The sequence below is a fragment of the Lithobates pipiens genome, unplaced genomic scaffold (assembly GCF_037356315.1).
Source record: "Lithobates pipiens isolate NorthernLeopardFrog02 unplaced genomic scaffold, aLitPip1_a1.2 Scaffold_35, whole genome shotgun sequence".
Taxonomy (NCBI): Eukaryota; Metazoa; Chordata; class Amphibia; order Anura; family Ranidae; genus Lithobates; species Lithobates pipiens.
This window is the reverse complement of record NW_027507811.1, coordinates 21,249,942-21,277,366: the sequence shown is the minus strand read 5'-3', so window position 1 is coordinate 21,277,366 and position 27,425 is coordinate 21,249,942. Positions and strand designations below refer to the sequence as shown.

The window sequence follows — 27,425 nt, the reverse complement described above, 5'->3', positions numbered from 1 at the left end:
GAGTGAACATTGCAGCTCCTGCGGTATTTATATTTAACACAAGGTGGCGATCTCAGTTCAAAATGCACAGACAGGAAGTGATATAAGGTATAGACAGGAAATTATGTAGGTACAGACAGGAAGTGATGTATTCATATAAACAGGAAGTTCCAGGTGAAAGGTGAGTTGGGAAGAAGTAAAGACAAGACGTTACAACTGGCAGCAGAGGAGGTAATAAGATATTATTTATATTTACACCCAGTAACCCCCGTCATGTCCGTCCTCTTCCTCCATAGTCACTGTGTCTTTTATCTCCAGCAGATGCTGATACACACATAAATGGATTATATTATATACAGTACAGATATATAATCTAAACATGGAGCCATCTATCCATCTATATGGACATACAATTGCTCTAAAAATAGAACTTCTCACTAACTTAAGAAAATTAAGTTAAAACACACCAACTTAGGGTAATGCCATCACTGCGGGCAAACTTTGCCCACTTGACCCCGCAGTGATGGCATGACGCCGAGCCAGGAAAGGAAAATAACGGTAATTATTTGGTAACAAGTTTCTGTTATATTTTTTAGTCTTTCAGGCACTCATGGTATAGTTGTTGAATATATTTGGTATTTACTGACACAGTTATAAACCTCCCTCACTTTTAGGAAGAGGGTTTAAAATGATTCTCTGCTTGTTTATGAGCTATAATGACCAGCGAGGCCGCTCTATCTACAGGGATCAGAGTCTTGTATAGATCACATCAAAGAGGATGGAGGAGAACCCGAGTCACATGACTGAGAGGATATTAAACCTCACCCTGGAGATCATCTACCTGCTGACCGGAGAGGTGAGGAGGATTGTGGGAGGTCACATGACATCACTCTTATCTCTATTAATAAAACACAGACCTGACCGGAGAGGTGAGGAGGATTCTGGGAGGTCACATGACATCACTCTTATCTCTATTAATAAAACACAGACCTGACCGGAGAGGTGAGGAGGATTGTGGGAGGTCACATGACATCACTCTTATCTCTATTAATAAAACACAGACCTGACTGGAGAGGTGAGGAGGATTCTGGGAGGTCACATGACATCATTCTTATCCCTATTAATAAAACACAGAGCTGGCCGGACAGGTGAGGAGGATTCTGGGAGGTCACATGACGTTATTGTTGCTCTTTCAATGCAGAGTGTTCCTCCAGTGAAGTCTGGTAAACATTTAACCATAAAAGTGCCTTCACCTCATTCCCTGAAACCCAAGAGAAACGATGAGAAGATCCTAGAAGTCACCAAGAAGATGATGGAGCTGCTGACAGGAGAGGTGAGGAGGATTCTGGGACATTATCCAGTAACAGACAAGGGATGTGTCTGGATGGTGACTGTATCATTGTGTGTGTCAGGTTCCTATAAGGTGTCAGGATGTCACTGTCTATTTCTCCATGGAGGAGTGGGAGTATTTAGAAGGACACAAGGATCTCTACAAGGACGTCATGATGGACAATCAGCAGATCATGAATGATGAAAAATTAAGAAAAGATGAGGCGATATTAAACCTCACCCTGGAGATCATCTGCCTCCTGACTGGAGAGGTGAGGAGGATTCTGGGAGATCGCTTAACAATACTTTTATCTCTAGTAATAAGGCTGAAACCTGTCCAGAGAGGTGAGGAGGGTTCTAATATTATATTTATTGCTGTATATTACACAGGACTGTGCTGTAGTTATGAAAACATCTCTTGATAATATTACAAGAAGGAAAAGTCCCCGCTTGTCTACCAGGAGACAAAGACAAAACCCCATACCTGTGCCTCCACCTACCTTCCTGAATCTTGAGAGCAACAGCAAGAAGAAGATTCTGGAAGTCACCAACAAGATGATGGAGCTTCTGACAGGAGAGGTGAGCGGTGCCGGGAATTCTGGGACATTATCCAGTAACAGACAGGGGATGTGTCTGGATGGTGACTGTATCATTGTGTGTGTCAGGTTCCTATAAGGTGTCAGGATGTCACTGTCTATTTCTCCATGGAGGAGTGGGAGTATGTAGAAGGACACAAGGATCTCTACAAGGACGTCATGATGGAGGATCAGCCGCCCCTCACATCACCGAGTAAGAGGAGACTTTATTGTAAAGGAGAGAGCAGTACGGAGGGTCCACCTAGATCCCCCATCATCTGATAAACACATAGAAACAATGTATTCAGTCAGTGTGTGTGTTTCCTACAGATGGATCCAGTAATGGGAACCCACCAGAGAGATGTCCCCGTCCTCTGTATTCCCGGGATTCCAAACAGGAAGATCACAACATTCCTCACCATCATCAAGTAGGTGGACTCAGTGTAACTTCTAGGTTTAAGCACTTGTTTCTATCTAGGGGACATACTTGGTCCATAGCACTGCATTGGATGTAATGGTGCCAAGGGACAGTGCACCTGAAAAGTGGGATCTGCTGGTGGATCAGAGGAAGGTAAGTAAAAGAGCTTCTTCTCTCCCCTAGACTAAACAAGCCGCTATCTCTTGTAGTGTGGGTGCAACCTCGCTCCAAAGGAGAAACGGCAGACTGATGAGTTGATCTGCTCTCTCCTTCTGTCAGCATGTACCTTCTTAGCACTGCAGCAGAGCTGATCGGCTTATTGTTCTCATTCTCCCTCTCCCATTCTGAGTTCTACTGTACAAGGACTGCAAGAGACTGATACCAAGTCACATTTAGGTACTTACACTGCTTGTATTAAAAAATGTAATGATCTATTAGGGAATAAAGAGCTGCTGTCATTTTGTGTCTTTTATATCTGCCTGTTCAGGTCTAATAGATGTTTTCCATTATTTTGGGGTTCAGGGTGAAGAACGGATTAATATAAAAGCTGAGGTTAAAGAGGAAGAAGTAGAGACGTATGTGGGGGGTGATCAGCTGACCACGGAGAAGGTTGGAATGATTATAAAAAGTGAAGAGGAAAAAAAGTCTCTACCTATCAACACAAGTAAGTATAGATGCTATGGAAGAAACCATTCCGAAAGGAAGGGAGGAAGAGCCTCATATAGTGTAAATCAATTTTTTAAAAACATTAAAAAAGTAGTAAAGCACTCAAATATAAAAAGACATCATAACCACCATACAAGAAAAACAAGAAATGTCAGACCCACGATGGAAACCGTGCTTTCCAATCAGTGCAAATGATGTCGCCCATAAGTCCCACCCTACGTGTTTCGTCATCAATTTGCGATGTTCTCAGGATCACCCTGATGTGAGTACATTACTACTTTTTTTACTGTTTTTAAGAAATTGATTTACAGGCTTTCCTCCCTTCCTTGGTATAATTTCGGAGTGTAATTTGTTACAGGAACATTGTCCCTAACAAATAACGTAAAAGGTCCATCTCCATTCCTCAATATAACGTCATGTTCCCAACAAATGAGGAGGAGATACTGTACACCATATGAAAGGTCCATCTCCATTCCTCAATATAACGTCATGTTCCCAACAAATGAGGAGGAGATACTGTACACCATATGAAAGGTCCATCTCCATTCCTCAATATAACGTCATGTTCCCAACAAATGAGGAGGAGATACTGTACACCATATGAAAGGTTCATCTCCATTCCTCATTATCAAGTTATGTTTGACATTTATTTAAACCTTGTTTTCCAACAGATGGATGTGATGTCAGGAATTCCTCGGAGAGACGTCTTCTATTATCTGCTGATTGTAAGTCAGAAGATAATGTCATCACACAGGATCCTCCAGGAGGAAATCCAAATACACAAAATATACATCACAGACCTTCCTGTCCGGAGACATCAATGGATCCCTCTGATCAGGGGGAATCTTCTCATCAATCACATACTATGATTGGAAATATCCATGTAAGATCTCACACTGCAGATCCATCAACAGATCCTTCTAATCCAGAGGAAACTTCCTCACCCCATGAAGGAGCTCACCGAGGTGACAATCTATTCTCATGTTCAGTGTGTGGGAAATGTTTCACTCAGAAGGGAGCACTTACAAAGCACCAGAGAATTCACACGGGTGAGCGTCCCTATATATGTTCAGAGTGCGGGAAATCTTTCACTCGGAAAGGAAACCTTGTGCAGCACCAGAGAATTCACACGGGTGAGCGTCCCTATGCATGTTCAGTGTGCGGGAAATCTTTCTTTCAGAAAGGAGACCTTCAGACTCACCAAAGAATTCACACAGGTGAGCGTCCGTATTCATGTTCAGAGTGCGGAAAATCGTTCACTCTGAAAGGAAGCCTTGTGCAGCACCTGAGAATTCACACAGGTGAGCGCCCCTATTCATGTTCAGAGTGCGGAAAATCTTTTTTTCAGAAAGGAGCAATTCGCACTCACCAAAGAATTCACACAGGCGAGCGTCCTTATTCATGTTCAGAGTGCGGAAAATCTTTCGCGCTGAAGGGAAACCTTGTTGAACATGAGAGAATTCACACAGGTGAGCGTTCTTATTCATGTTCAGAGTGCGGAAAATCTTTCCGAATGAAAGGAACCCTTGTTGAACACCAGAAAATTCATACTGGTGCACACCCATATTCATGTTCAGAGTGCGGGAAAATTTTCAAATATAAATTAAGCTATGTTAAACACCAGAGAATACACACGGGTGAGTGTCCTTATTCATGTTCGGAGTGTGGAAAATCTTTCACTCAAAAAGAAGGCCTTATTATACACCAGAGAAGACACACGGGTGAGCGTCCTTTTTCCTGTATTGAGTGCAGAAAATCTTTCTTTCATAAAGGAGATCTTGTTACACACCAGAGAATTCACACGGGTGAGCGTCCTTATTCATGTTCGGAGTGCGGGAAATCTTTCACTCTGAAAGGAGAGCTTGTTAAGCATCAGAGAAGTCACACAGGTGAGCGTCCTTATTCATGTACAGAGTGTGGGAAATCTTTCACTCAAAAAGAAGGCCTTAATATACACCAGAGAAGACACACGGGTGAGCGTCCTTTTTCATGTAATGAATGTGGAAAATCTTTCTTTCGTAAAGGAGATCTTGTTACACACCAGAAAGTTCACACGAGGTGAGCGTTCTTATTCATGCACAGAGTGCGGGAAATCTTTCACCATGAAAGGAAACCTTGTTGCACATCAGAGAACACCCGGCACTGCGTCCTCAGTGTGATCAGACGGTTTGAAATGTTTTACAAGTAAAAGAAGTCTAATTGGACATCAGAGGTTTTATTTTTACAAATGTACGATGGTTTTTACAGGTGGGCCGAGTCTTCTTTTGGCTTCTTGTACTTTTTGGAAACTCCCAATGGTGAGATGTGTCTGCTACAATTTCTGCCCCCCACTTTGTAGTATCCCCATTTATCTAAATGACCCATCTAATTGTAAAGCCTTTTTAGATGGGTTTCATTCTGCAAAAAAAATCTAATGTTATGGGTGGGCTGGCTAACTTGTGGTTGCATTTTGGGAGGTCTGCCCCCCTGGCTCAGTATGTTGGGTGGTACTGGACACAAGTGCGGCCTTTCAGATTTTTGCCCTTCTACCTCGTTGGTTGGGCTTTAATAGACAGTGCATTGTCCATGTCGGTGGTAACCTGTAGGGTGACATCACCTGCTATGCGGGATGACGTCACCGTGCGGTGTGACATTATGGTGCCACATTCACGATCGTAGGCTGGAATGCCAGAGATCACAGTATAACAGCTTTTTGGAAGTGTTTATTTCTGGAAAAACAGACTATAGTTATCTCCGATGGGCAATGGAAGAAGATTTCTCCTTGAAATGGTATTTGGTAATCTCTGGATCTTTATGGAAATCTATAATAATCTCTAGATGTGATGAGTTTAAATATGTGAAAAAGGGGTATTTGCTTTACTTTATAATCTGTATGTCTATAAACATTTATGTGCCAATACATATGGGATTTCTCTGTAAGATATGAATAAAATATATATGTGTGCTTATAGGTATGGAGATTATCACTGTACGCACTCTATGGTACTTTTACGATTTTATATTTGTAATAAAGATTTTTTTTTTGTTTCATTTTTGTAACCTGATGTCTGTTTGGCTGTTCTGAGGGGAGCACTGCCTTTGTGAGAGGGGTCTCATTTGAGTACACGCGGCAAGGAAAGCCCTCCCTCTCATGCCCTGTTGGGGTTTATGGGGAGGTGGGCTAACTTGTTGCTAGGTGTTGGGAGGTCTGCCAAGCTGGAGAATGTAGTGTGGATGGTGGAGAAGAGCTGTCGGAGAATGCAGTGTGGATGGTGGAGGAGAGCTGTCGGAGAATGCAGTATGAATGGTGGAGGAGAGCTGTCGGAGAATGTAGTGTGGATGGTGGGAGGAGATCTGTCGGAGAATGTAGTGTGGATGGTGGGAGGAGAGCTGTCGGAGAATGTAGTGTGGATGGTGGAGGAGATCTGTCGGAGATCGTAGTGTGGATGGTGGAGGAGATCTGTCGGAGATCGTAGTGTGGATGGTGGGAGGAGAGCTGTCGGAGATCGTAGTGTGGATGGTGAGGGGAGAGCTGTCGGAGAATGTAGTGTGGATGGTGGGAGGAGAGCTGTCGGAGAATGTAGTGTGGATGGTGGGAGGAGATCTGTCGGAGAATGTAGTGTGGATGGTGGAGGAGAGCTGTCGGAGAATGTAGTGTGGATGGTGGGAGGAGATCTGTCGGAGAATGTAGTGTGGATGGTGGAGGAGAGCTGTCGGAGAATGTAGTGTGGATGGTGGAGGAGAGCTGTCGGAGAATGTAGTGTGAATGGTGGAGGAGATCTGTCGGAGAATGCAGTGTGGATGGTGGAGGAGAGCTGTCGGAGAATGCAGTGTGGATGGTGGAGGAGAGCTGTCGGAGAATGCAGTGTGGATGGTGGAGGAGATCTGTCGGAGAATGCAGTGTGGATGGTGGAGGAGAGCTGTCGGAGAATGCAGTGTGGCTGGTGGAGGAGAGCTGTCGGAGAATGCAGTGTGGCTGGTGGAGGAGAGCTGTCGGAGAATGCAGTGTGGCTGATGGGGGAGAGCTGTCGGAGAATGCAGTGTGGATGGTGGGGGAGAGCTGTCGGAGAATGTAGTGTGGATGGTGGGGGAGAGCTGTCGGAGAATGCAGTGTGGCTGATGGGGGAGAGCTGTCGGAGAATGCAGTGTGGATGGTGGGGGAGAGCTGTCGGAGAATGTAGTGTGAATGGTGAAGGAGATCTGTCGGAGAATAAAGTGTGGATGGTGGGAGGAGAGCTGTCGGAGAATAAAGTGTGGATGGTGGGAGGAGAGCTGTCGGAGAATAAAGTGTGGATGGTGGGAGGAGAGCTGTCGGAGAATAAAGTGTGGATGGTGGGAGGAGAGCTGTCGGAGAATAAAGTGTGGATGGTGGGAGGAGAGCTGTCGGAGAATAAAGTGTGGATGGTGGGAGGAGAGCTGTCGGAGAATAAAGTGTGGATGGTGGGAGGAGAGCTGTCGGAGATCGTAGTGTGGATGGTGGGAGGAGAGCTGTCGGAGATTGTAGTGTGGATGGTGGAGGAGAGCTGTCGGAGAATGTCGTGTGGATGGTGGGGGAGAGCTGTCGGAGAATGTAGTGTGGATGGTGGGAGGAGAGCTGTCGGAGATCGTAGTGTGGATGGTGGGAGGAGAGCTGTCGGAGATCGTAGTGTGGATGGTGGAGGAGAGCTGTCGGAGAATGTAGTGTGGATGAAGGAGGAGATCTGTCGGAGAATGTAGTGTGGATGGTGGAGGAGAGTTGTCGGAGAATGTAGTGTGGATGGTGGAGGAGAGCTGTCGGAGAATATAGTGTGGATGGTGGAGGAGAGCTGTCGGAGAATATAGTGTGGATGGTGGGAGGAGAGCTGTCGGAGAATATAGTGTGGATGGTGGGAGGAGAGCTGTCGGAGAATGTAGTGTGAATGGTGGAGGAGAGCTGTCGGAGAACGTAGTGTGGATGGTGAGGGGAGATCTGTCGGAGAATGTAGTGTGAATGGTGGGAGGAGATCTGTCGGAGAATGTAGTGTGGATGGTGGGAGGAGAGCTGTCGGAGAATATAGTGTGGATGGTGGGAGGAGAGCTGTCGGAGAATATAGTGTGGATGGTGGGAGGAGAGCTGTCGGAGAATATAGTGTGGATGGTGGGAGGAGAGCTGTCGGAGAATGTAGTGTGAATGGTGGAGGAGAACGTAGTGTGGATGGTGAGGGGAGAGCTGTCGGAGAATGTAGTGTGGATGGTGGGAGGAGATCTGTCGGAGAATGTAGTGTGGATGGTGGAGGAGAGCTGTCGGAGAATGTAGTGTGGATGGTGGAGGAGAGCTGTTGGAGAATGTAGTGTGGATGGTGGGGAAGAGCTGTCGGAGAATGTAGTGTGGATGGTGGGAGGAGAGCTGTCGGAGATCGTAGTGTGGATGGTGGAGGAGATCTGTCGGAGAATGCAGTGTGGATGGTGGAGGAGAGCTGTCGGAGAATGTAGTGTGGATGGTGGAGGAGAGCTGTTGGAGAATGTAGTGTGGATGGTGGGGAAGAGCTGTCGGAGAATGTAGTGTGGATGGTGGGAGGAGAGCTGTCGGAGATCGTAGTGTGGATGGTGGAGGAGATCTGTCGGAGAATGCAGTGTGGATGTGGAGGAGAGCTGTCGGAGAATGCAGTGTGGATGGTGGAGGAGATCTGTTGGAGAATGTAGTGTGGATGGTGGAGGAGAGCTGTCGGAGAATGTAGTGTGGATGGTGGAGGAGATCTGTCGGAGAATGTAGTTTGGATGGTGGAGGAGAGCTGTCGGAGAATGTAGTGTGGATGGTGGAGGAGAGCTGTTGGAGAATGCAGTGTGGATGGTGGAGGAGAGCTGTCGGAGAATGTAGTGTGGATGGTGGAGGAGAGCTGTCGGAGAATGTAGTGTGAATGGTGGAGGAGATCTGTCAGAGAATGCAGTGTGGATGGTGGAGGAGAGCTGTCGGAGAATGCAGTGTGGATGGTGGAGGAGATCTGTTGGAGAATGCAGTGTGGATGGTGGAGGAGAGCTGTCGGAGAATGTAGTGTGGATGGTGGAGGAGAGCTGTCGGAGAATGTAGTGCGGCTGGTGGAGGAGAGCTGTCGGAGAATGTAGTGTGGATGGTGGAGGAGAACTGTCGGAGAATGTAGTGTGGATGGTGGAGGAGATCTGTTGAAGAATGTAGTGTGGATGGTGGAGGAGATCTGTCGGAGAATGTAGTGTGGATGGTGGGAGGAGAGCTTTCGGAAAATGTAGTGTGGATGGTGGGAGGAGAGCTGTCGGAGGATGTAGTGTGGATGGTGGAGGAGAACTGTCGGAGAATGTAGTGTGGATGGTGGAGGAGATCTGTTGAAGAATGTAGTGTGGATGGTGGAGGAGATCTGTCGGAGAATGTAGTGTGGATGGTGGGAGGAGAGCTTTCGGAAAATGTGTGGATGGTGGAGGAGATCTGTCGGAGAATGTAGTGTGGATGGTGGGAGGAGATCTGTATTAAATATTATTTAATATTTACACCCAGTAACCCCTCCGTCATGTCCGTCCTCTTCCTCCATAGTCACTGATGTCTTTTATCTCCAGCAGACACTACATATACATATAGAGGGATATAAAAATGTGACTCCGATATTGTTTTACCTTTACCACATTTACCTTTACCACATTTCCTGTGACAGAAAACAGAACCCATTCCACCATCACTTCTGTCACCAATGTAAAACAAAATGGAGGATTCAGTCATAGAAGAGCCGAGGAGAGCCGGACACCTCACAGCCATCACTTCAGCAGCATTGGAGATACACATTATTGGAGGTGCGGTATTTACACTGTAGTCAGTGATCTCCTCTACTAAATGAAAGACAAGAAGTGATGTCACAGGCAGACAGGAAGTGATGTCACAGGCAGACAGGAAGTGATGTCACATGCAGACAGGAAGTTCAAAGTTGTGAGGAAGTAGAGAGGAGACATTGCTGGAACTAGCAGTAGAGGAGTTAAGATATTATTTTATATTTACACCCAGTAACCCCCCGTCATGTCCGTCCTCTTCCTCTATAGTCACTGTGATGTCTTTTATCTCCAGCAGACACTACATATACATATAGAGGGATATAAAAATGTGACTCTGATATTATTTTACCTTTACCACATTTCCTGTGACAGAAAACAGAACCCATTCCAACATCACTTCTGTCACCGATGTAAAAAAAAATGGAGGATTCAGTCACAGAAGAGCCGAGGAGAGCCGGACACCTCACAGCCATCACCTCAGAGTTCCCGCTTCACACTTCCTCCACTGTCATTGGCTGCACTGCCTCCACACCAACGAATCGCAGGGTGGGATCACAGTCACCGGGTGGATTCTGCTTACTACAGAGACTCACCTCAGACCTCTCCACTGTGATTGGCTGATCTACAGAAACCCATCACAGTCACTGGGCAGATTCTACTCTCCACAGAGACTCACCTCAGACCACCCCACAGTCACACACTATTATTATTATACATTTATATAGCTCTGACATACACCGCAGTGCTGTACAGAGAACACTGAGCCAGTCACATCATTCTCTGTACCAGAAGAGCTTACACTCTAATGTCCCCCCACAGTCACACACTGTTATTATTTATTCTAGGTACATATAGGGGGTTATTTACGAAGGGCAAATCAACTTTGCACTACAAGTGCAAACTGCACTTGAAATTGCACTGAAAGTGCAGTCGCTGTAAATCTGAGGGGAAGGTGTGAAATGAGGGGAAGCTCTGCTGATTTGATCATACAATTATGTGCAAGCTAAAATGCTATTTTTTCTTTTCCTTGCATGCCCCCCTCCGGATCTACAGCGACTACACTTCCAAGTACATTGTAGTTTGCACTTGTAGTGCAAAGTGGATTTGCCTTTCGTAAATAACCCCCATAGTGCCTACATTTTACACAGCACTTCAAACACATACAGTACAGCCACATCAGCGCCTGCCCTCAAGGAGCTTACAATCTAAGGTTCCAAACTCACATTTATACATACACATACTAGGGCCAATGTAGACAGGAACCAATTAACCTTCTAGCATGTTTGTGGAGTGTGGGAGGAATCTGGAATACTCTGAGGAAACCTACAAAGGCACAGGGAGAACATGCAAACTCCAGGCAGGTAGTGTTATGGTTGGGATTTGAACCAACAACCCCAGTGCTGCTTGGTGGAAATGATGACCACTTAGCCACTGTGCTGCCCATTATTAGTATTATTATTATTATACATTTACTTATTTTAGAAGGGACAGTTATTTCCAGTGCAATGAGATAATAATAGTCACATGGCTAAAATAAAATTGGCTATACTTGTATTAAAGCTTTGTGAATTGTGCCTCATATGATGTACTTCAAATCATAGTTTCCTTTTCGCCATTAAGTTGCACTTTATACATTTTAACCACTTGCCGACCGCCGCACGACGATGTACGTCCTATTTTTGAAGAGGGATATCTCGGTAACGGCAGCAGCTGCTGCCACAACTGAGATATCCATCTCTTCAGGCGGCGGTCGGCTGTACGATAATGGTGGTCTCAGCGGGGGATTTGCCGCGAGATCACCGCTATCGGCGGCGGGAGAGGTAAAACCCCTCCTCCCGCCGCCGCCCTCCCGCACCTTCCGCCGCTTACCGGAGCCGTCGGTAGCGGCGGAGGCGATCGGGTCCTCTTCCTAGCTGGACATAGAGACAAGTGAGGCTAAGATGGTCCTCACTCGTCTCTATACCATAGGAGGGCGGAAGCGACGTCAAAACGTCACTTCCGCCCATACCTCTTAAAGGTATATTTTTTTTAATGTCATTTTTTCTTTTTTTTTTTGTTGCATTTTAGCCCAAATATGAGATCTGGGGACTTTTTGACCCCAGATCTCATATTTAAGAGGGCCTGTCATGCTTTTTTCTATTACAAGAGATGTTTACATTCCTTGTAATAGGAATAAAAGTGATCCATTTTTTTGTAGAATTTTTTAAATGTCGCTCATGGAGATTTTTGAGGCTAAAAGTTTGACGCCATTCCACGAGCGGGCGCAATTTTGAAGCGTGACATGTTGGGTATCAATTTACTTGTCGTACCATTATCTTTCACAATATAAAAAAAAAAATTGGGCTAATTTTACTGTTGTCTTATTTTTTTATTCAAAAAAGTGAATTTTTTCCAAAAAAAGTGCGCTTGTAAGACCGCTGCGCAAATACGGTGTGAAAAAAAAGTATTTCAGTGACCGCCATTTTATTCTCTAGGGTGTTAGAAAAAAAACAATATAAAATGTTTAGGGGTTCTAAGTAATTTTCTAGCAAAAAAAAACTGTTTTAAACATGTAAACACCAAGTCTGAAAAAGAGGCCTGGTCCTTAAGTGGTTAAGAAGCTATCAAAATGGTCATTCTCATTTTAGTCTGGATTTTATCTTCGTTATAATCTGTATGTGTAATCATGAATATAACATAATAGATGACGAGGCAGCGAGCAAAACGATGAAACATAATGTAGACTGCAGTACTTATATTAACACAGACAGGAAGTGATGTAGATGTACAAATAGGAGGTTCCGGGTGAGAGGTGAGTTGGGAGGAAGTAGAGAGGAGACATTGCTGGAACTGGCAGTAGAGGAGGTAATAAGATATTATTTTATATTTACACCCAGTAACCCCCCGTCATGTCCGTCCTCTTCCTCCATAGTCACTGTGACGTCTTTTATCTCCAGCAGTTGAATACCAAAATCTATAAAGAATTATAATGCATACACAGATACATTCTAAATATAGAACCATTTATCCAACTGTCCATCCAGAGCCTCTGGTTTAAACAGACCCTTATCTGAGCAAGCGGCCTGGCTGGCCAGGAAAGTGAAGTCAGTGAGCGTGCAGCCCCTCATTCTTAAAGCGGGAGTCCGCCGGGACTCCGCGTTTTTTTTTTTTATATAGTGACACTTACCTGTCCAGCGCGCCCGCGATGTCGGCACCCGAAGCCGATCTCCCGATCATCTCTCGGGTGCTGCCGCCGCCATCTTGGGTATGGGAATCAGGAAGTGGAGCCTTTCGGCTTAATTTCCCAGTTCCCTACTGCGCATGCGCGAGTCGCGCTGCGCAATAAGGACGGTCCCCGCTGCCTCTGGGATCTGTGTGTTTCCCAGCAGGCAGCGGGGGACTTTCGGAAAGGGGCGTAATCTACGCCCCTTTCCGCAGAGAGCTATCCCGGAAGTGGGTGCAGATACCTGTACTGTACAGGTACCTGCACCCCCTCCCCCCTGAAAGGTGCCAATTGTGGAGCAGGAGGGGGGGAGGGTTCCGATGAGCGGAAGGTCCACTTTAGGGTGGACCTCCGCTTTAACCATATAAGGCCACATGCTCTCAAAACTTGGAGGTTACTTTGCCAGGGGAGGATTATAAGGTAGTGAAAAAAACATCTGTTGATCCATTATCACCCAGCAGTTGTCTTCACAGGACATCACCCATCACAGTGCCTCCACCTCACTGCCTGACAACAGAGGTAACCAGTGCTAAGAAGATTCTAGAAGTCACCAAGAAGATAATTGATCTGCTGACAGGAGAGGTGAGGAGGATTCTGGGAATTCTGGGACATTATCCAGTAACAGACAAGGGATGTGTCTGGATGGTGACTGTATCATTGTGTGTGTCAGGTTCCTATAAGGTGTCAGGATGTCACTGTCTATTTCTCCATGGTGGAGTGGGAGTATTTAGAAGGACACAAGGATCTCTACAAGGACGTCATGATGGACAATCAGCCGCCCCTCACATCACCGGGTAAGAGGAGACTTTATTGTAAAGGAGAGAGCAGTACGGAGGCTCCACCTAGATCTCCCATCATCTGATAAACACATAGAAACAATGTATTCAGTCAGTGTGTGTGTTTCCTACAGATGGGTCCAGTAATGGGAACCCACCAGAGAGATGTCCCCGTCCTCTGTATTCCCAGGATTCCACACAGGAAGATCTCACCATCCCCCGCCATCATCAGGTAGGTGGGACTGAGCAAGTGAAACTTGATAGAGATTCCAAACTGTATGGAATGACATTCTTCTATGTCTTTTGCCTCTTTTGTAAATGTATTCTGTCATCTTTGGGGTTCAGGGTGAAGAACTGAAAGACATCAAAGTTGAGGAGAAAGAGGAAGAAGAAAAGATGTTTGTGGGGGGAGATCAGCAGTCTGGTGAGAAGTGTAGACCTTTGTATTCCCGGGATTCCACACAGGAAGATCTCAACATCCTTCACCATCATCAGGTAGGTGGGACTGAGAGAGCAACTAGAACTCAAAAATTAATCTAAACTAGATAACATTCTTCTATATAATCGTTTAATATTGGCAATCATTCTTCCAAATGTTATATTTTATCATCTTTGGAGTTTAGGATGAAAAACTGAAAAACATCAAAGCCGAAATTAAAGAGGAAGAAGAAGAAGAAGAGAGGTTGGTGAGTGGAGATCAGAAGTCTATGGAGGAGGGGGAGATGATTAAGAAAAGTAAACAGGAGGAATCTTCTCTACATATAGACACAAGTAAGTAATAATTACTAAATGCAGAAAGTGTTCTTTTTAAATTAAACTAAAATAAGGTGTGCAACTAATTTACCACCACAAAAATTCTTTCCTACAACAATGAAACTTTTGTATTTTCAACAATAAACCAATGTTCCCAACAAATGAGGAGGAGATACTGTACACCATATGAAAGGTCCATCTCCATTCCTCAATATAACGTCATGTTCCCAACAAATGAGGAGGAGATACTGTACATCATATGAAAGGTCCATCTCCATTCCTCAATATAACGTCATGTTCCCAACAAATGAGGAGGAGATACTGTACACCATATGAAAGGTCCATCTCCATTCCTCACTATGATGTCATGTTCCCAACAAATGAGGAGGAGATACTGTACACCATATGAAAGGTCCATCTCCATTCCTCACTATGATGTCATGTTCCCAACAAATGAGGAGGAGATACTGTACACCATATGAAAGGTCCATCTCCATTCCTAAATTATATGTGATGTTTCCAGAAAATGATGTGGCTAAAACATTTTATTATCTCCATTACGCCCCCATCTGTCATTAATGCAGAAAGCAATGTTCTTCAATATGAAATTTTCAGTGTCTTGTATCCCTAACGTGTTTGTTTTCTTTTTTTGATGGTACATTTGTACCTTGTTTTCCAACAGATGGATGTGATGTCAGGAATTCCTCGGAGAGACGTCTTCTATTATCTGCTGATTGTAAGTCAGAAGATAATGTCATCACACAGGATCCTCCAGGAGGAAATCCAAATACACAAAATATACATCACAGACCTTCCTGTCCGGAGACATCAATGGATCCCTCTGATCAGGGGGAATCTTCTCATCAATCACATACTATGATTGGAAATATCCATGTAAGATCTCACACTGCAGATCCATCAACAGATCCTTCTAATCCCGAGGAATCTTCCTCACCCCATGAAGGAGATCACCGAGGTGACAATCTATTCTCATGTTCAGAGTGCGGAAAATCTTTCACTCATAAAGGAAACCTTGTGCAGCACATGAGAATTCACACGGGTGAGCGTCCATTTATATGTTCAGAGTGCGGGAAATCTTTCACTCTGAAAGGAAACCTTGTGCAGCACATGAGAATTCACACGGGTGAGGGTTCATATCAATGTTCAGAGTGCGGGAAATCTTTTGTTCACAAACAAAATTTTGAAAATCATCAGAGAGTTCACACGGGTGAGCAGCCCTTTATATGTTCAGAGTGCGGGAAATCTTTCACTCTGAAAGGAAATCTTGTGCAGCACCTGAGAATGCACACAGGTGAGGGTTCATATCCATGTTCAGAGTGTGGGAAAACTTTTGCACAAAAAGGAAACCTTGTTGAACATGAGAGAATTCACACAGGTGAACGTCCTTATTCATGTCCAGAGTGCGGAAAATCTTTCAGACTGAAAGGAAACCTTGTTGTACACCAGAAAATTCATACTGGTGAACATCCATATTCATGTTCAGAGTGCGGGAAAACTTTCATATATAAAATGAGATATGTTTTACACCAGAGAATACACACGGGTGAGCGTCCTTATTCATGTTCGGAGTGCGAGAAATCTTTCACTAACAAAGAAGGCCTTATTATACACCAGAGAAGACACACGGGTGAGCGTCCTTATTCATGTATTGAATGCGGAAAATCTTTCCTTCATAGAAGAGATCTTGTTGCACACCAGAGGATTCACACGGGTGAGCGTCCTTATTCTTGTTCAGAATGTGGGAAATCTTTCACTAAAAAAGACGGCCTTTTTATACACCAGAGAATACACACAGGTGAGTGTCCTTATTCATGTTCGGAGTGCGGGAAATCTTTCAATAGAAAAGGAGGCCTTGTTATACACCAGAGAACTCACTCGGGTGAGCGTCCTTATTCATGTTTGGAGTGCGGGAAATCTTTCGCTCAAAAAGGAGCCCTTGTTACACACCAGAGAATGCACACAGGTGAGCATCCTTATTCATGCACAGAGTGCGGGAAATCTTTCACTATAAAAGGTAAACTTGTTACCCATCAGAGAATGCACACGGCACTGCGTCCTCAGTGTGATCAGATTGTTTGAAATGTTTTACAAGTAAAAGAAGTCTAATTAGACATCAGAGGCACCTGCCTATTTTTATTTTTACAAATGTTCGATGGTTTTTTGCCCTTCTACATCAGTTGGTTGGGCTTGAATGGACAGTGCATTGTCCATGGTGGTGGTGACCTGGAGATGACATTGTCCGCTATGCAGGATGACGTCACCATGCGATGTGACGTTATGATGTCACAATTGTGGACCGGAATGCCAGAGATCACAGTATAACAGCTTTTTGGAAGCGTTTATTTCTGGCTAAACGGACTAAAAGTTATCTCCGATGGGCAATGGGAGGAGATTTCTCCTTGAAATGGTACGTGGTAATCTCTGGATCTTTATGGAAATCTATAATAATCTCTAGATGTGATGAGTTTAAATATCTGAAAAAGTGGTATTTGCTTGACTCTAATATCTGTATGACTATAAACATTAATGTGCCAATACATATGGGATGTCTCTGTAAGATATGAATAAAATATATGTCTGTTTATAGGGATCAATGTACGGTAATTTGCGATTTTATATTTGTAATAAAGATTGTTTTTTGTTTCATTTTTGTAAACTGATGTCTCTTTAAGAATGTAGTGTGGATGGTGGAGGAGATCTGTTGGAGAATGTAGTGTGGATGGTGGAGGAGAGCTGTCGGAGAATGTAGTGTGGATGGTGGAGGAGATCTGTTGGAGAATGTAGTGTGGATGGTGGAGGAGAGCTGTCGGAGAATGTAGTGTGGATGGTGGGAGGAGATCTGTCGGAGAATGTAGTGTGGATGGTGGAGGAGATCTGTTGGAGAATGTAGTGTGGATGGTGGAGGAGAGCTGTCGGAGAATGTAGTGTGGATGGTGGGAGGAGAGCTGTCGGAGAATGTAATGTGGATGGTGGAGGAGATCTGTCGGAGAATGTAGTGTGGATGGTGGGAGGAGATCTGTCGGAGAATGTAGTTTGGATGGTGGAGGAGAGCTGTCGGAGAATGTAGTGTGGATGGTGGAGGAGAGCTGTAGGAGAATGGAGTCTGGATGGTGGAGGAGATCTGTCGGAGAATGCAGTGTGGATGGTGGAGGAGAGCTGTCGGAGAATTTAGTGTGGATGGTGGAGGAGATCTGTCGGAGAATGTAGTGTGGATGGTGGGAGGAGATCTGTCGGAGAATGTAGTTTGGATGGTGGAGGAGAGCTGTCGGAGAATGTAGTGTGGATGGTGGAGGAGAGCTGTCGGAGAATGTAGTGTGGATGGTGGAGGAGATCTGTCGGAGAATGTAGTGTGGATGGTGGAGGAGGTCTGTCTGAGAATGTAGTGTGGATGGTGGGAGGAGAGCTGTCGGAGAATGTAATGTGGATGGTGGAGGAGAGCTGTCGGAGAATGGAGTCTGGATGGTGGAGGAGATCTGTCGGAGAATGCAGTGTGGATGGTGGAGGAGATCTGTCGGAGAATGTAGTGTGGATAGTGAGAGGAGATCTGTCGGAGAATGTAGTGTGGATGGTGGAGGAGAGCTGTCGGAGAATGTAGTGTGGATGGTGGAGGAGATCTGTCGGAGAATGTAGTCTGGATGGTGGAGGAGATCTGTCGGAGAATGTAGTGTGGATGGTGGAGGAGATCTGTCGGAGAATGTAGTCTGGATGGTGGAGGAGATCTGTCGGAGAATGTAGTGTGGATGGTGGAGGAGAGCTGTCGGAGAATGTAGTGTGGATGGTGGAGGAGATCATGATATTGATGGAGGAGGGAGGTTCTCCAATAATGTGTATCTCCAATGCTGCTGACAGTAAAGTAATCCCCTCCTAGTATTCTCTATGCGCTTGTAAGACCGCTGCGCAAATACGGTGTGAAAAAAAAGTATTTCAGTGACTGCCATTTTATTCTCTAGGGTGTTAGAAAAAAAACAATATAAAATGTTTGGGGGTTCTAAGTAATTTTCTAGCAAAAAAAACTGTTTTAAACATGTAAACACCAAGTCTGAAAAAGAGGCCTGGTCCTTAAGTGGTTAAGAAGCTATCAAAATGGTCATTCTCATTTTAGTCTGGATTTTATCTTCGTTATAATCTGTATGTGTAATCATGAATATAACATAATAGATGACGAGGCAGCGAGTCAAACGATGAAATATAATGTAGACTGCAGTACTTATATTAACACAGACAGGAAGTGATGTAGATGTACAAATAGGAGGTTCCGGGTGAGAGGTTAGTTGAGAGGAAGTAGAGAGGAGACATTGCTGGAACTGGCAGCAGAGGAGGTAATAAGATATTATTTTATATTTACACCCAATAACCCCCCGTCATGTCCGTCCTCTTCCTCCATTGTCACTGTGACGTCTTTTATCTCCAGCAGTTGAATACCAAAATCTATAAAGAATTATAATGCATACACAGATACAGCCTAAATATAGAACCATTTATCCAACTGTCCATCCAGAGCCTCTGGTTTAAACAGACCCTTATCTGAGCAAGCGGCCTGGCTGGCCAGGAAAGTGAAGTCAGTGAGCGTGCAGCATTCTTAAAGCGGGAGTCCGCCGGGACTCCGCGTTTTTTTTTTTTTTATATAGTGACACTTACCTGTCCAGCGCGCCCGCGATGTCGGCACCCAAAGCCGATCTCCCGATCGTCTCTCGGGTGCTGCCGCCGCCATCTTGGGTATGGGAATCAGGAAGTGGAGCCTTTCGGCTTAATTTTCCAGTTCCCTACTGCGCATGCGCGAGTCGCGCTGCGCAATAAGGACGGTCCCCGCTGCCTCTGGGATCTGTGTGTTTCCCAGCAGGCAGCGGGGGACTTTCGGAAAGGGGCGTAATCTACGCCCCTTTCCGCAGAGAGCTATCCCGGAAGTGGGTGCAGATACCTGTACTGTACAGGTACCTGCACCCCCTCCCCCCTGAAAGGTGCCAATTGTGGCGCAGGGGGGGGGAGGGTTCCGATGAGCGGAAGGTCCACTTTAGGGTGGACCTCCGCTTTAACCATATAAGGCCACATGCTCTCAAAACTTGGAGGTTACTTTGCCAGGGGAGGATTATAAGGTAGTGAAAAAAACATCTGTTGATCCATTATCACCCAGCAGTTGTCTTCACAGGACATCACCCATCACAGTGCCTCCACCTCACTGCCTGACAACAGAGGTAACCAGTGCTAAGAAGATTCTAGAAGTCACCAAGAAGATAATTGATCTGCTGACAGGAGAGGTGAGCGGTGCCGGGAATTCTGGGACATTATCCAGTAACAGACAAGGGATGTGTCTGGATGGTGACTGTATCATTGTGTGTGTCAGGTTCCTATAAGGTGTCAGGATGTCACTGTCTATTTCTCCATGGAGGAGTGGGAGTATTTAGAAGGACACAAGGATCTCTACAAGGACGTCATGATGGACAATCAGCCGCCCCTCACATCACCGGGTAAGAGGAGACTTTATTGTAAAGGAGAGAGCAGTACGGAGGCTCCACCTAGATCCCCCATCATCTGATAAACACATAGAAACAATGTATTCAGTCAGTGTGTGTGTTTCCTACAGATGGATCCAGTAATGGGAACCCACCAGAGAGATGTCCCCGTCCTCTGTATTCCCGGGATTCCACACAGGAACATCTCACCATCCCCCACCATCATCAGGTAGGTGGGACTGAGCAACTAGAACTTGATAGAGATCCCAAACTGTATGGAATAACATTCTTCTATGTAATCTTTTGCTTCTTTTTGCAAATGTATTCTGTCATCTTTGGGGTTCAGGGTGAAAAACTGAGAGACATCAAAGTTGAGGAGAAAGAGGAAGACGAAAAGATGTTTGTGGGGGGAGATCAGCAGTCTGGTGAGAAGTGTAGACCTTTGTATTCCCGGGATTCCACACAGGAAGATCTCAACATCCTTCACCATCATCAGGTAGATGGGATTGAGCAACTAGAACTCAAAAATTAATCTAAACTATGAGATAACATTCTTCTATATAATCTTTTAAAGTGGTTGTAAACCCTTACAAACCACTTTGACCTACAGATAAGCCTAGATTAAGGCTTACCTGTAGGTCCAAGAAATATCTCCTAAACCTATATGGTTTAGGAGATATTTACCTGATATTTACCTGTAGTCCACATAATGGACTACTATGTGATGCATAGTAGTCCATTATGCTTTACCTTGGCAGGGAATCAAAGAGGAAGTAAACCCATCATGGTTTACTTCCTCTTTAATATTGGCAATCATTCTTCCAAATGTTATATTTTATCATCTTTGGAGTTTAGGATGAAAAACTGAAAAACATCAAAGCCGAAATGAAAGAGGAAGAAGAAGAAGAAGAGAGGTTGGTGAGTGGAGATCAGCAGTCTATGGAGGAAGAGGAGATGATTATGAAAAGTAAAAAGGAGGAATCTTCTCTACATATGGACACAAGTAAGTAATAATTACTGAATGCAGAAAGGGTTCTTTTTAAATTAACCTAAAATAAGGTGTGCAACTAATTTACCACCACAAAAATTCTTTCCTACAACAAAGAAACTTGTGTATTTTCAACAATAAACCAATGTTCCCAACAAATGAGGAGGAGATACTGTACACCATATGAAAGGTCCATCTCCATTCCTCACTATGATGTCATGTTCCCAACAAATGAGGAGGATATACTGTACACCATATGAAAGGTCCATCTCCATTCCTCAATATAACGTCATGTTCCCAACAAATGAGGAGGAGATACTGTACACCATATGAAAGGTCCATCTCCATTCCTCAATATAACGTCATGTTCCCAACAAATGAGGAGGAGATACTGTACACCATATGAAAGGTCCATCTCCATTCCTTAATTATATGTGATGTTTCCAGAAAATGATGTGGCTAAAACATTTTTTTATCTCTATTACGCCCCCATCTGTCATTAATGCAGAAAGCAATGTTCTCAGTATTATATTTTCAGTGTTTTGTATCCCTAACTTGTTTGTTTTCTTTTTTGATGGTACATTTGTAACGTGTTTCCCAACAGATGGATGTGATGTCAGGAATTCCTCGGAGAGATGTCTTCTATTATCTGCTGATTGTAAGTCAGAAGATAATGTCATCACACAGGATCCTCCAGGAGGAAATCCAAATACACAAAATATACATCACAGACCTTCCTGTCCGGAGACATCAATGGATCCCTCTGATCAGGGGGAATCTTCTCATCAATCACATACTATGATTGGAAATATCCATGTAAGATCTCACACTGCAGATCCATCAACAGATCCTTCTAATCCCGAGGAAACTTCCCCACCCCATGAAGGAGCTCACCGACGTCAGAATTTTTTCTCATGTTCTGAATGCGGGAAATGTTTCACTAGGAAAGGAAACCTTCTACAGCACCTGAGAATTCACATGGGTGAGCGTCCTTATGCATGTTCAGAGTGTGGGAAATCTTTCACTCTGAAAGGTACCCTTGTGCAGCACAAGAGAATTCACATGGGTGAGGGTTTATATCAATGTTCAGAGTGCGGGAATTCTTTTGTTCACAAACCAAATTTTGAAAAACATCTGAAGATTCACACAGGTGAGCGTCCCTTTATATGTTCAGAGTGTGGGAAATCTTTCCCTCTGAAAGGAAATCTTGTGCAGCACCTGAGAATGCACACGGGTGAGGGTTCATATCCATGTTCAGAGTGCGGGAAATCTTTCACACAGAAAGGAAACCTTGTTGTACATGAGAGAATTCACACAGGTGAGCGTCCTTATTCCTGTTCAGAATGCGGAAAATCTTTCAGACTGAAAAGAAACCTTGTTGAACACCAGAAAATTCATACTGGTGAACATCCATATTCATGTTCAGAGTGCGGGAAAGCTTTCATATATAAAATAAGCTATGTTACACACCAGAGAATACACACGGGTGAGCGTCCTTATTCATGTTCGGAGTGCGGGAAATCTTTCACAAAAAAAGGAGCCCTTATCATACACCAGAGAAGACACACGGGTGAACGTCCTTTTTCATGTATTGAGTGCAGAAAATCTTTCTTTCATAAAGGAGATCTTGTTACACACCAGAGGATTCACACGGGTGAGCGTCCTTATTCATGTTCGGAGTGCGGAAAATCTTTCACTCTGAAAGGAGATCTTGTTAAGCATCAGAGAAGTCACACAGGTGAGCGTCCTTTTTCATGTGCAGAGTGTGGGAAATCTTTCACTCAAAAAGGAGGCCTTAATATACACCAGAGAAGACACACGGGTGAGCGTCCTTTTTCATGTATTGAATGCGGAAAGTCTTTCTTTCGTAAAGGAGATCTTGTTACACACCAGAGAGTTCACACGAGGTGAGCGTTCTTATTCATGCACTGAGTGCGGGAAATCTTTCACCATGAAAGGAAACCTTGTTGCACATCAGAGAACACACACAGAACTGCGTCCTCAGTGTGATCAGACGGTTTGAAATGTTTTACAAGACAAAAGAAGTCTAATTAGACATCAGAGACACCTACCTGGTTTTATTTTTTACAAATGTACGATAGTTTTTACTGGTGGGCCGAGCCTTCTTTTTTGTCTTCTTGTATTTTTTGGAAGCTCCCAATGGTGAGATGTGTCTGCTACAATTTCTGCCCCCCCCCACTTTGTGGTATCCCCATTTATCTAAATGACCCATCTAATTTTAAAGCCTTTTTAGATGGGTTCCATTCTGGAAAAATAATCTAATGTTATGGCTAACTTGCAGTTGCATTTTGGGAGGTCTGCCCCCTGGCCCAGTATGTCGGGTGAAAACAAGTGCGGGCGTTCAGATTTTTGCCCTTCTACCTCAGGTGGTTGGACTTGAATGGACAGTACATTGTGCATGTCGTGGTGACTGCTATGCGGGACGACGTCACCGCGCGGTGTGATGTTAGGGAGTCACATTCATGATCGCGGGCCGGAATGCCAGAGATCACAGTATAACAGCTTTTTGAAAGTGTTTATTTCTGGAAAAGCAGACTAAAGTTATCTCCGATGGGCAATGGAAGAAGATTTCTCCTTGAAATGGTATTTGGTAATCTCTGGATCTTTATGGAAATCTATAATAATCTCTAGATGTGATGCGTTTAAATATAAGAAAAAGGTGTATTTGCTTTACTTTACTATCTGTATGTCTATAAACATTTATGTGCCAATACATATGGGATGTCTCTGTAAAGATATGAATAAAATATATATGTGTGCTTATAGGTATTGGGATTATCAATGTAAGCAATCTACAGTAATTTGCAATTTTATATTTGTAATAAAGATTTTCTTTTTGTTTCATTTTTGTAAACAGATGTCTCTTTAGCTGTTCTGAGGGGAGAGCTGCCTTTGTGAAAGCGGTCTCATTTGAGTACACTGAACAAGGAAAGCCCACCCTCTCATGCCATTTTGTGTTTAAGGGGAGGTGGGGTAACTTGTTGCTATGTGTTGGGAGGTCTGCCCAAGCCGGAGAATGTAGTGTGGATGGTGGAGGAGAGCTGTCGGAGAATGGAGTGTGGATGGTGGAGGAGATCTGTTGGAGAATGTAGTGTGGATGGTGGGAGGAGATCTGTCGGAGAAGGTAGTGTGGATGGTGGAGGAGAGCTGTCGGAGAATGTAGTGTGGATGGTGGAGGAGATCTGTCGGAGAATGTAGTGTGGATGGTGGGAGGAGATCTGTCGGAGAAGGTAGTGTGGATGGTGGAGGAGAGCTGTCGGAGAATGTAGTGTGGATGGTGGAGGAGAGCTGTCGGAGAATGTAGTGTGGATGGTGGAGGAGAGCTGTCGGAGAATGTAGTGTGGATGGTGGAGGAGATCTGTCGGAGAATGTAGTGTGGATGGTAGAGGAGAATGTAGTGTGGATGGTGGAGGAGAGCTGTCGGAGAATGTAGAGTGGATGATGGGGGTGAGCTGTCGGAAAATGTAGAGTGGATGATGGGGGTGAGCTGTCGGAGAATGTAGTGTGGATGGTGGAGGAGATCTGTCGGAGAATGTAGTGTGGATGGTGGAGGAGAGCTGTCGGAGAATGTAGTGTGGATGGTGGAGGAGAGCTGTCGGAGAATGTAGTGTGGATGGTGGAGGAGAGCTGTCGGAGAATGTAGTGTGGATGGTGGAGGAGAGCTGTCGGAGAATGTAGAGTGGATGATGGGGGTGAGCTGTCGGAGAATGTAGAGTGGATGATGGGGGTGAGCTGTCGGAGAATGTAGTGTGGATGGTGGAGGAGATCTGTCGGAGAATGTAGTGTGGATGGTGGAGGAGAGCTGTCTGAGAACGTAGTGTGGATGATGGGGGAGAGCTGTCGGAGAATGTAGTGTGGATGGTGGGAGGAGAGCTGTCGGAGAATGTAGAGTTGATGATGGGGGAGAGCTGTCGGAGAATGTAGTGTGGATGGTGGAGGAGATCTGTCGGAGAATGTAGTGTGAATGGTGGAGGATAGCTGTTGGAGAATGTAGTGTGGATGGTGGGGGAGTGATATCGGAGAATGTAGTGTGGATGGTGGAGGAGATCTGTCGGAGAATGTAGTGTGGATGGTGGAGGAGAGCTGTCGGAGAATGTAGTGTGGATGGTGGAGGAGACCTGTCGGAGAATGTAGTGTGGATGGTAGGAGGAGAGCTGTCGGAGAACGTAGTGTGGATGGTGGAGGAGAGCTGTCAGAGAACGTAGAGTGGATGATGGGGGAGAGCTGTCGGAGAATGTAGTGTGGATGGTGGAGGAGATCTGTCGGAGAATGTAGTGTGGATGGTGAAGGAGAGCTGTCGGAGAACGCAGTGTGGATGGTGGAGGAGAGCTGTCGGAGAACGTAGTGTGGATGGTGGAGGAGAGCTGTCGGAGAGTGTAGTGTGGATGGTGGGGGAAATCTGTTGGAGAATGTAATGTGGATGATGGGGGAGAGCTGTCGGAAAATGTAGTGTGGATGGTGGGAGGAGAGCTGTCGGAGAATGTAGTGTGGATGGTGGAGGAGAGCTGTCGGAGAACGCAGTGTGGATGGTTGAGGAGAGATGTCGGAGAATGTAGTGTGGATGGTGGGAGGAGATCTGTCGGAGAATGTAGTGTGGATGGTGGAGGAGAGATGTCGGAGAACGTAGTGTGGATGGTGGAGGAGAGCTGTCGGAGAATGCGGTGTGGATGGTGGAGGAGAACTGTCGGAGAATGCGGTGTGGATGGTGGAGGAGAGCTGTCAGAGAATGTAGTGTGGATGGTGGAGGAGAACTGTCAGAGAATGCGGTGTGGATGGTGGAGGAGAACTGTCGGAGAACGTAGTGTGGATGGTGGGAGGAGAGCTGTCAGAGAATGTAGTGTGGATGGTGGAGGAGAGCTGTCGGAGAACGCAGTGTGGATGGTGGAGGAGAGATGTCGGAGAACGTAGTGTGGATGGTGGAGGAGAGCTGTCGGAGAATGCGGTGTGGATGGTGGAGGAGAACTGTCGGAGAATGCAGTGTGGATGGTGGAGGAGAGCTGTCGGAGAATGCAGTGTGGATGGTGGAGGAGAGCTGTCGGAGAATGTAGTGTGGATGGTGGAGGAGAGCTGTCGGAGAATGTAGTGTGGATGGTGGAGGAGAGCTGTCGGAGAATGTAGTGTGGATGGTGGAGGAGATCTGTCGGAGAATGTAGTGTGGATGGTGGAGAAGAGCTGTCGGAGATCATGATATTGATGGAGGAGGAGGGAGGTTCTGTAAAACATTGTGTAAAAGGGACGAAGCTCTTGGATGGGTCTTTTCATTCAGCTTAGCCACTGGCTGTCCAGGGCAATAGTTTTAAATTTTCACATATGCTAAAAATTAGCATTATTTGCTGGAAATTTTCTCTTCATAGCATTCATATTTCCCTGTCCCCACATCCTTATGCCCATTTAAAGTCTATAGAGAATACTAGGAGGGGATTGGCTTACTGTCAGCAGCATTGGAGATACACATTATTGGAGGCGCAGTACTTACACTGTAGCCAGTGATCTCCTCTGCTTAAAGGGGTTGTATGTTTTTGTTTTATTTTTTAAAATAACAATCATGTTATACTTACCTCCACTGTGCAGCTCGTTTTGCACAGAGTGTGGCCCCGATCGTCCTGTTCTGGGGTCCCTCGGCGGTTGTCTTGGATCCTCCCCGCAATAGCTAACCTTCCTCTGGGAAGCTCTATCTGGAGGGGTTTAGCTTGCGGGCGCGCTCCCTGTCATACACGCTGCGTCCATAGACTCAGCGTGTATGACTCAGTCCTGACCCCCGCCAGGCCGCGTCATTGGATGTGATTGACAGCAGTGCTCACCAATGGCTGTGCTGCTATCAATCTATCCAATCAACGGCCAGACTCTGTGGAGAAGAGGACACAGGGGGGCGCACGCAGCAGGTAAGCGGGCTCAGTAAAGTAAATGGGGGGCTGGGGGGCCATCATTGCCAGGTGTTTTTTTTTTCACCTTAATTCATAGGATGCATTAAGGTGAAAAAACACGAACCTTTAACCCCCTTTAATAAATATGATGTTGATAATGATAATATATGATATTATTTTATATTTACACCCCGGTAACCCTCCGTCATGTCCGTCCTCTTCCTCCATAGTCACTGTGACCTCTTTAATCTCCAGCAGACACTACATATACATATAGAGGGATATAAAAATGTGACTCTGATATTATTTTACATTTACCACATTTCCTGTGACAGAAAACAGAACCCATTCCACCATCACTTCTGTCACCAATGTAAATCAAAATGGAGGATTCAGTCATAGAAGAGCCGAGGAGAGCCGGACTCCTCACAGCCATCACCTCGGAGTTCCCGCTTCACACCTCCTCCACTGTCATTGGCTGCACTCCCTGCACACCAACCAATCAATCACAGGGCGGGATCACAGTCACTGGGTGGATTCTGCTTACTATGGAGACTCACCTCAGACCTCTCCACTGTGATTGGCTGATCCACAGAAACCCATCACAGTCACTGGGCAGATTCTACTCTCGAGAGAGACTCACCTCAGACCACC

The 27,425-nt window shown here is 45.2% G+C and overlaps 2 protein-coding genes across 2 annotated transcripts in view; both read left to right on the top strand.

The window, feature by feature from the left end:
* LOC143955202 (uncharacterized) overlaps nt 1-27,425 on the top strand; it is an 86,094-nt gene that overhangs the window by 39,559 nt on the left and 19,110 nt on the right. The window contains 8 exon segments of the mRNA XM_077465290.1: nt 19,790-19,913; nt 20,030-20,127; nt 20,245-20,394; nt 20,754-20,901; nt 21,491-22,791; nt 22,793-22,903; nt 23,674-23,690; nt 23,765-23,880. Of these exon segments, the coding sequence (XP_077321416.1) occupies nt 19,790-19,913; nt 20,030-20,127; nt 20,245-20,394; nt 20,754-20,901; nt 21,491-22,791; nt 22,793-22,903; nt 23,674-23,690; nt 23,765-23,880 (2,065 nt within the window).
* LOC143956395 (uncharacterized) lies at nt 143-17,094 on the top strand. The gene is given in 11 exon segments (XM_077466611.1): nt 143-210; nt 724-835; nt 1,181-1,312; nt 1,392-1,580; nt 1,699-1,887; nt 1,974-2,097; nt 2,214-2,311; nt 2,824-2,965; nt 3,639-4,967; nt 15,428-16,512; nt 16,515-17,094. Coding segments are annotated over 10 exon segments (3,522 nt in total). The 5' UTR covers nt 143-210; nt 724-757; the 3' UTR covers nt 16,671-17,094.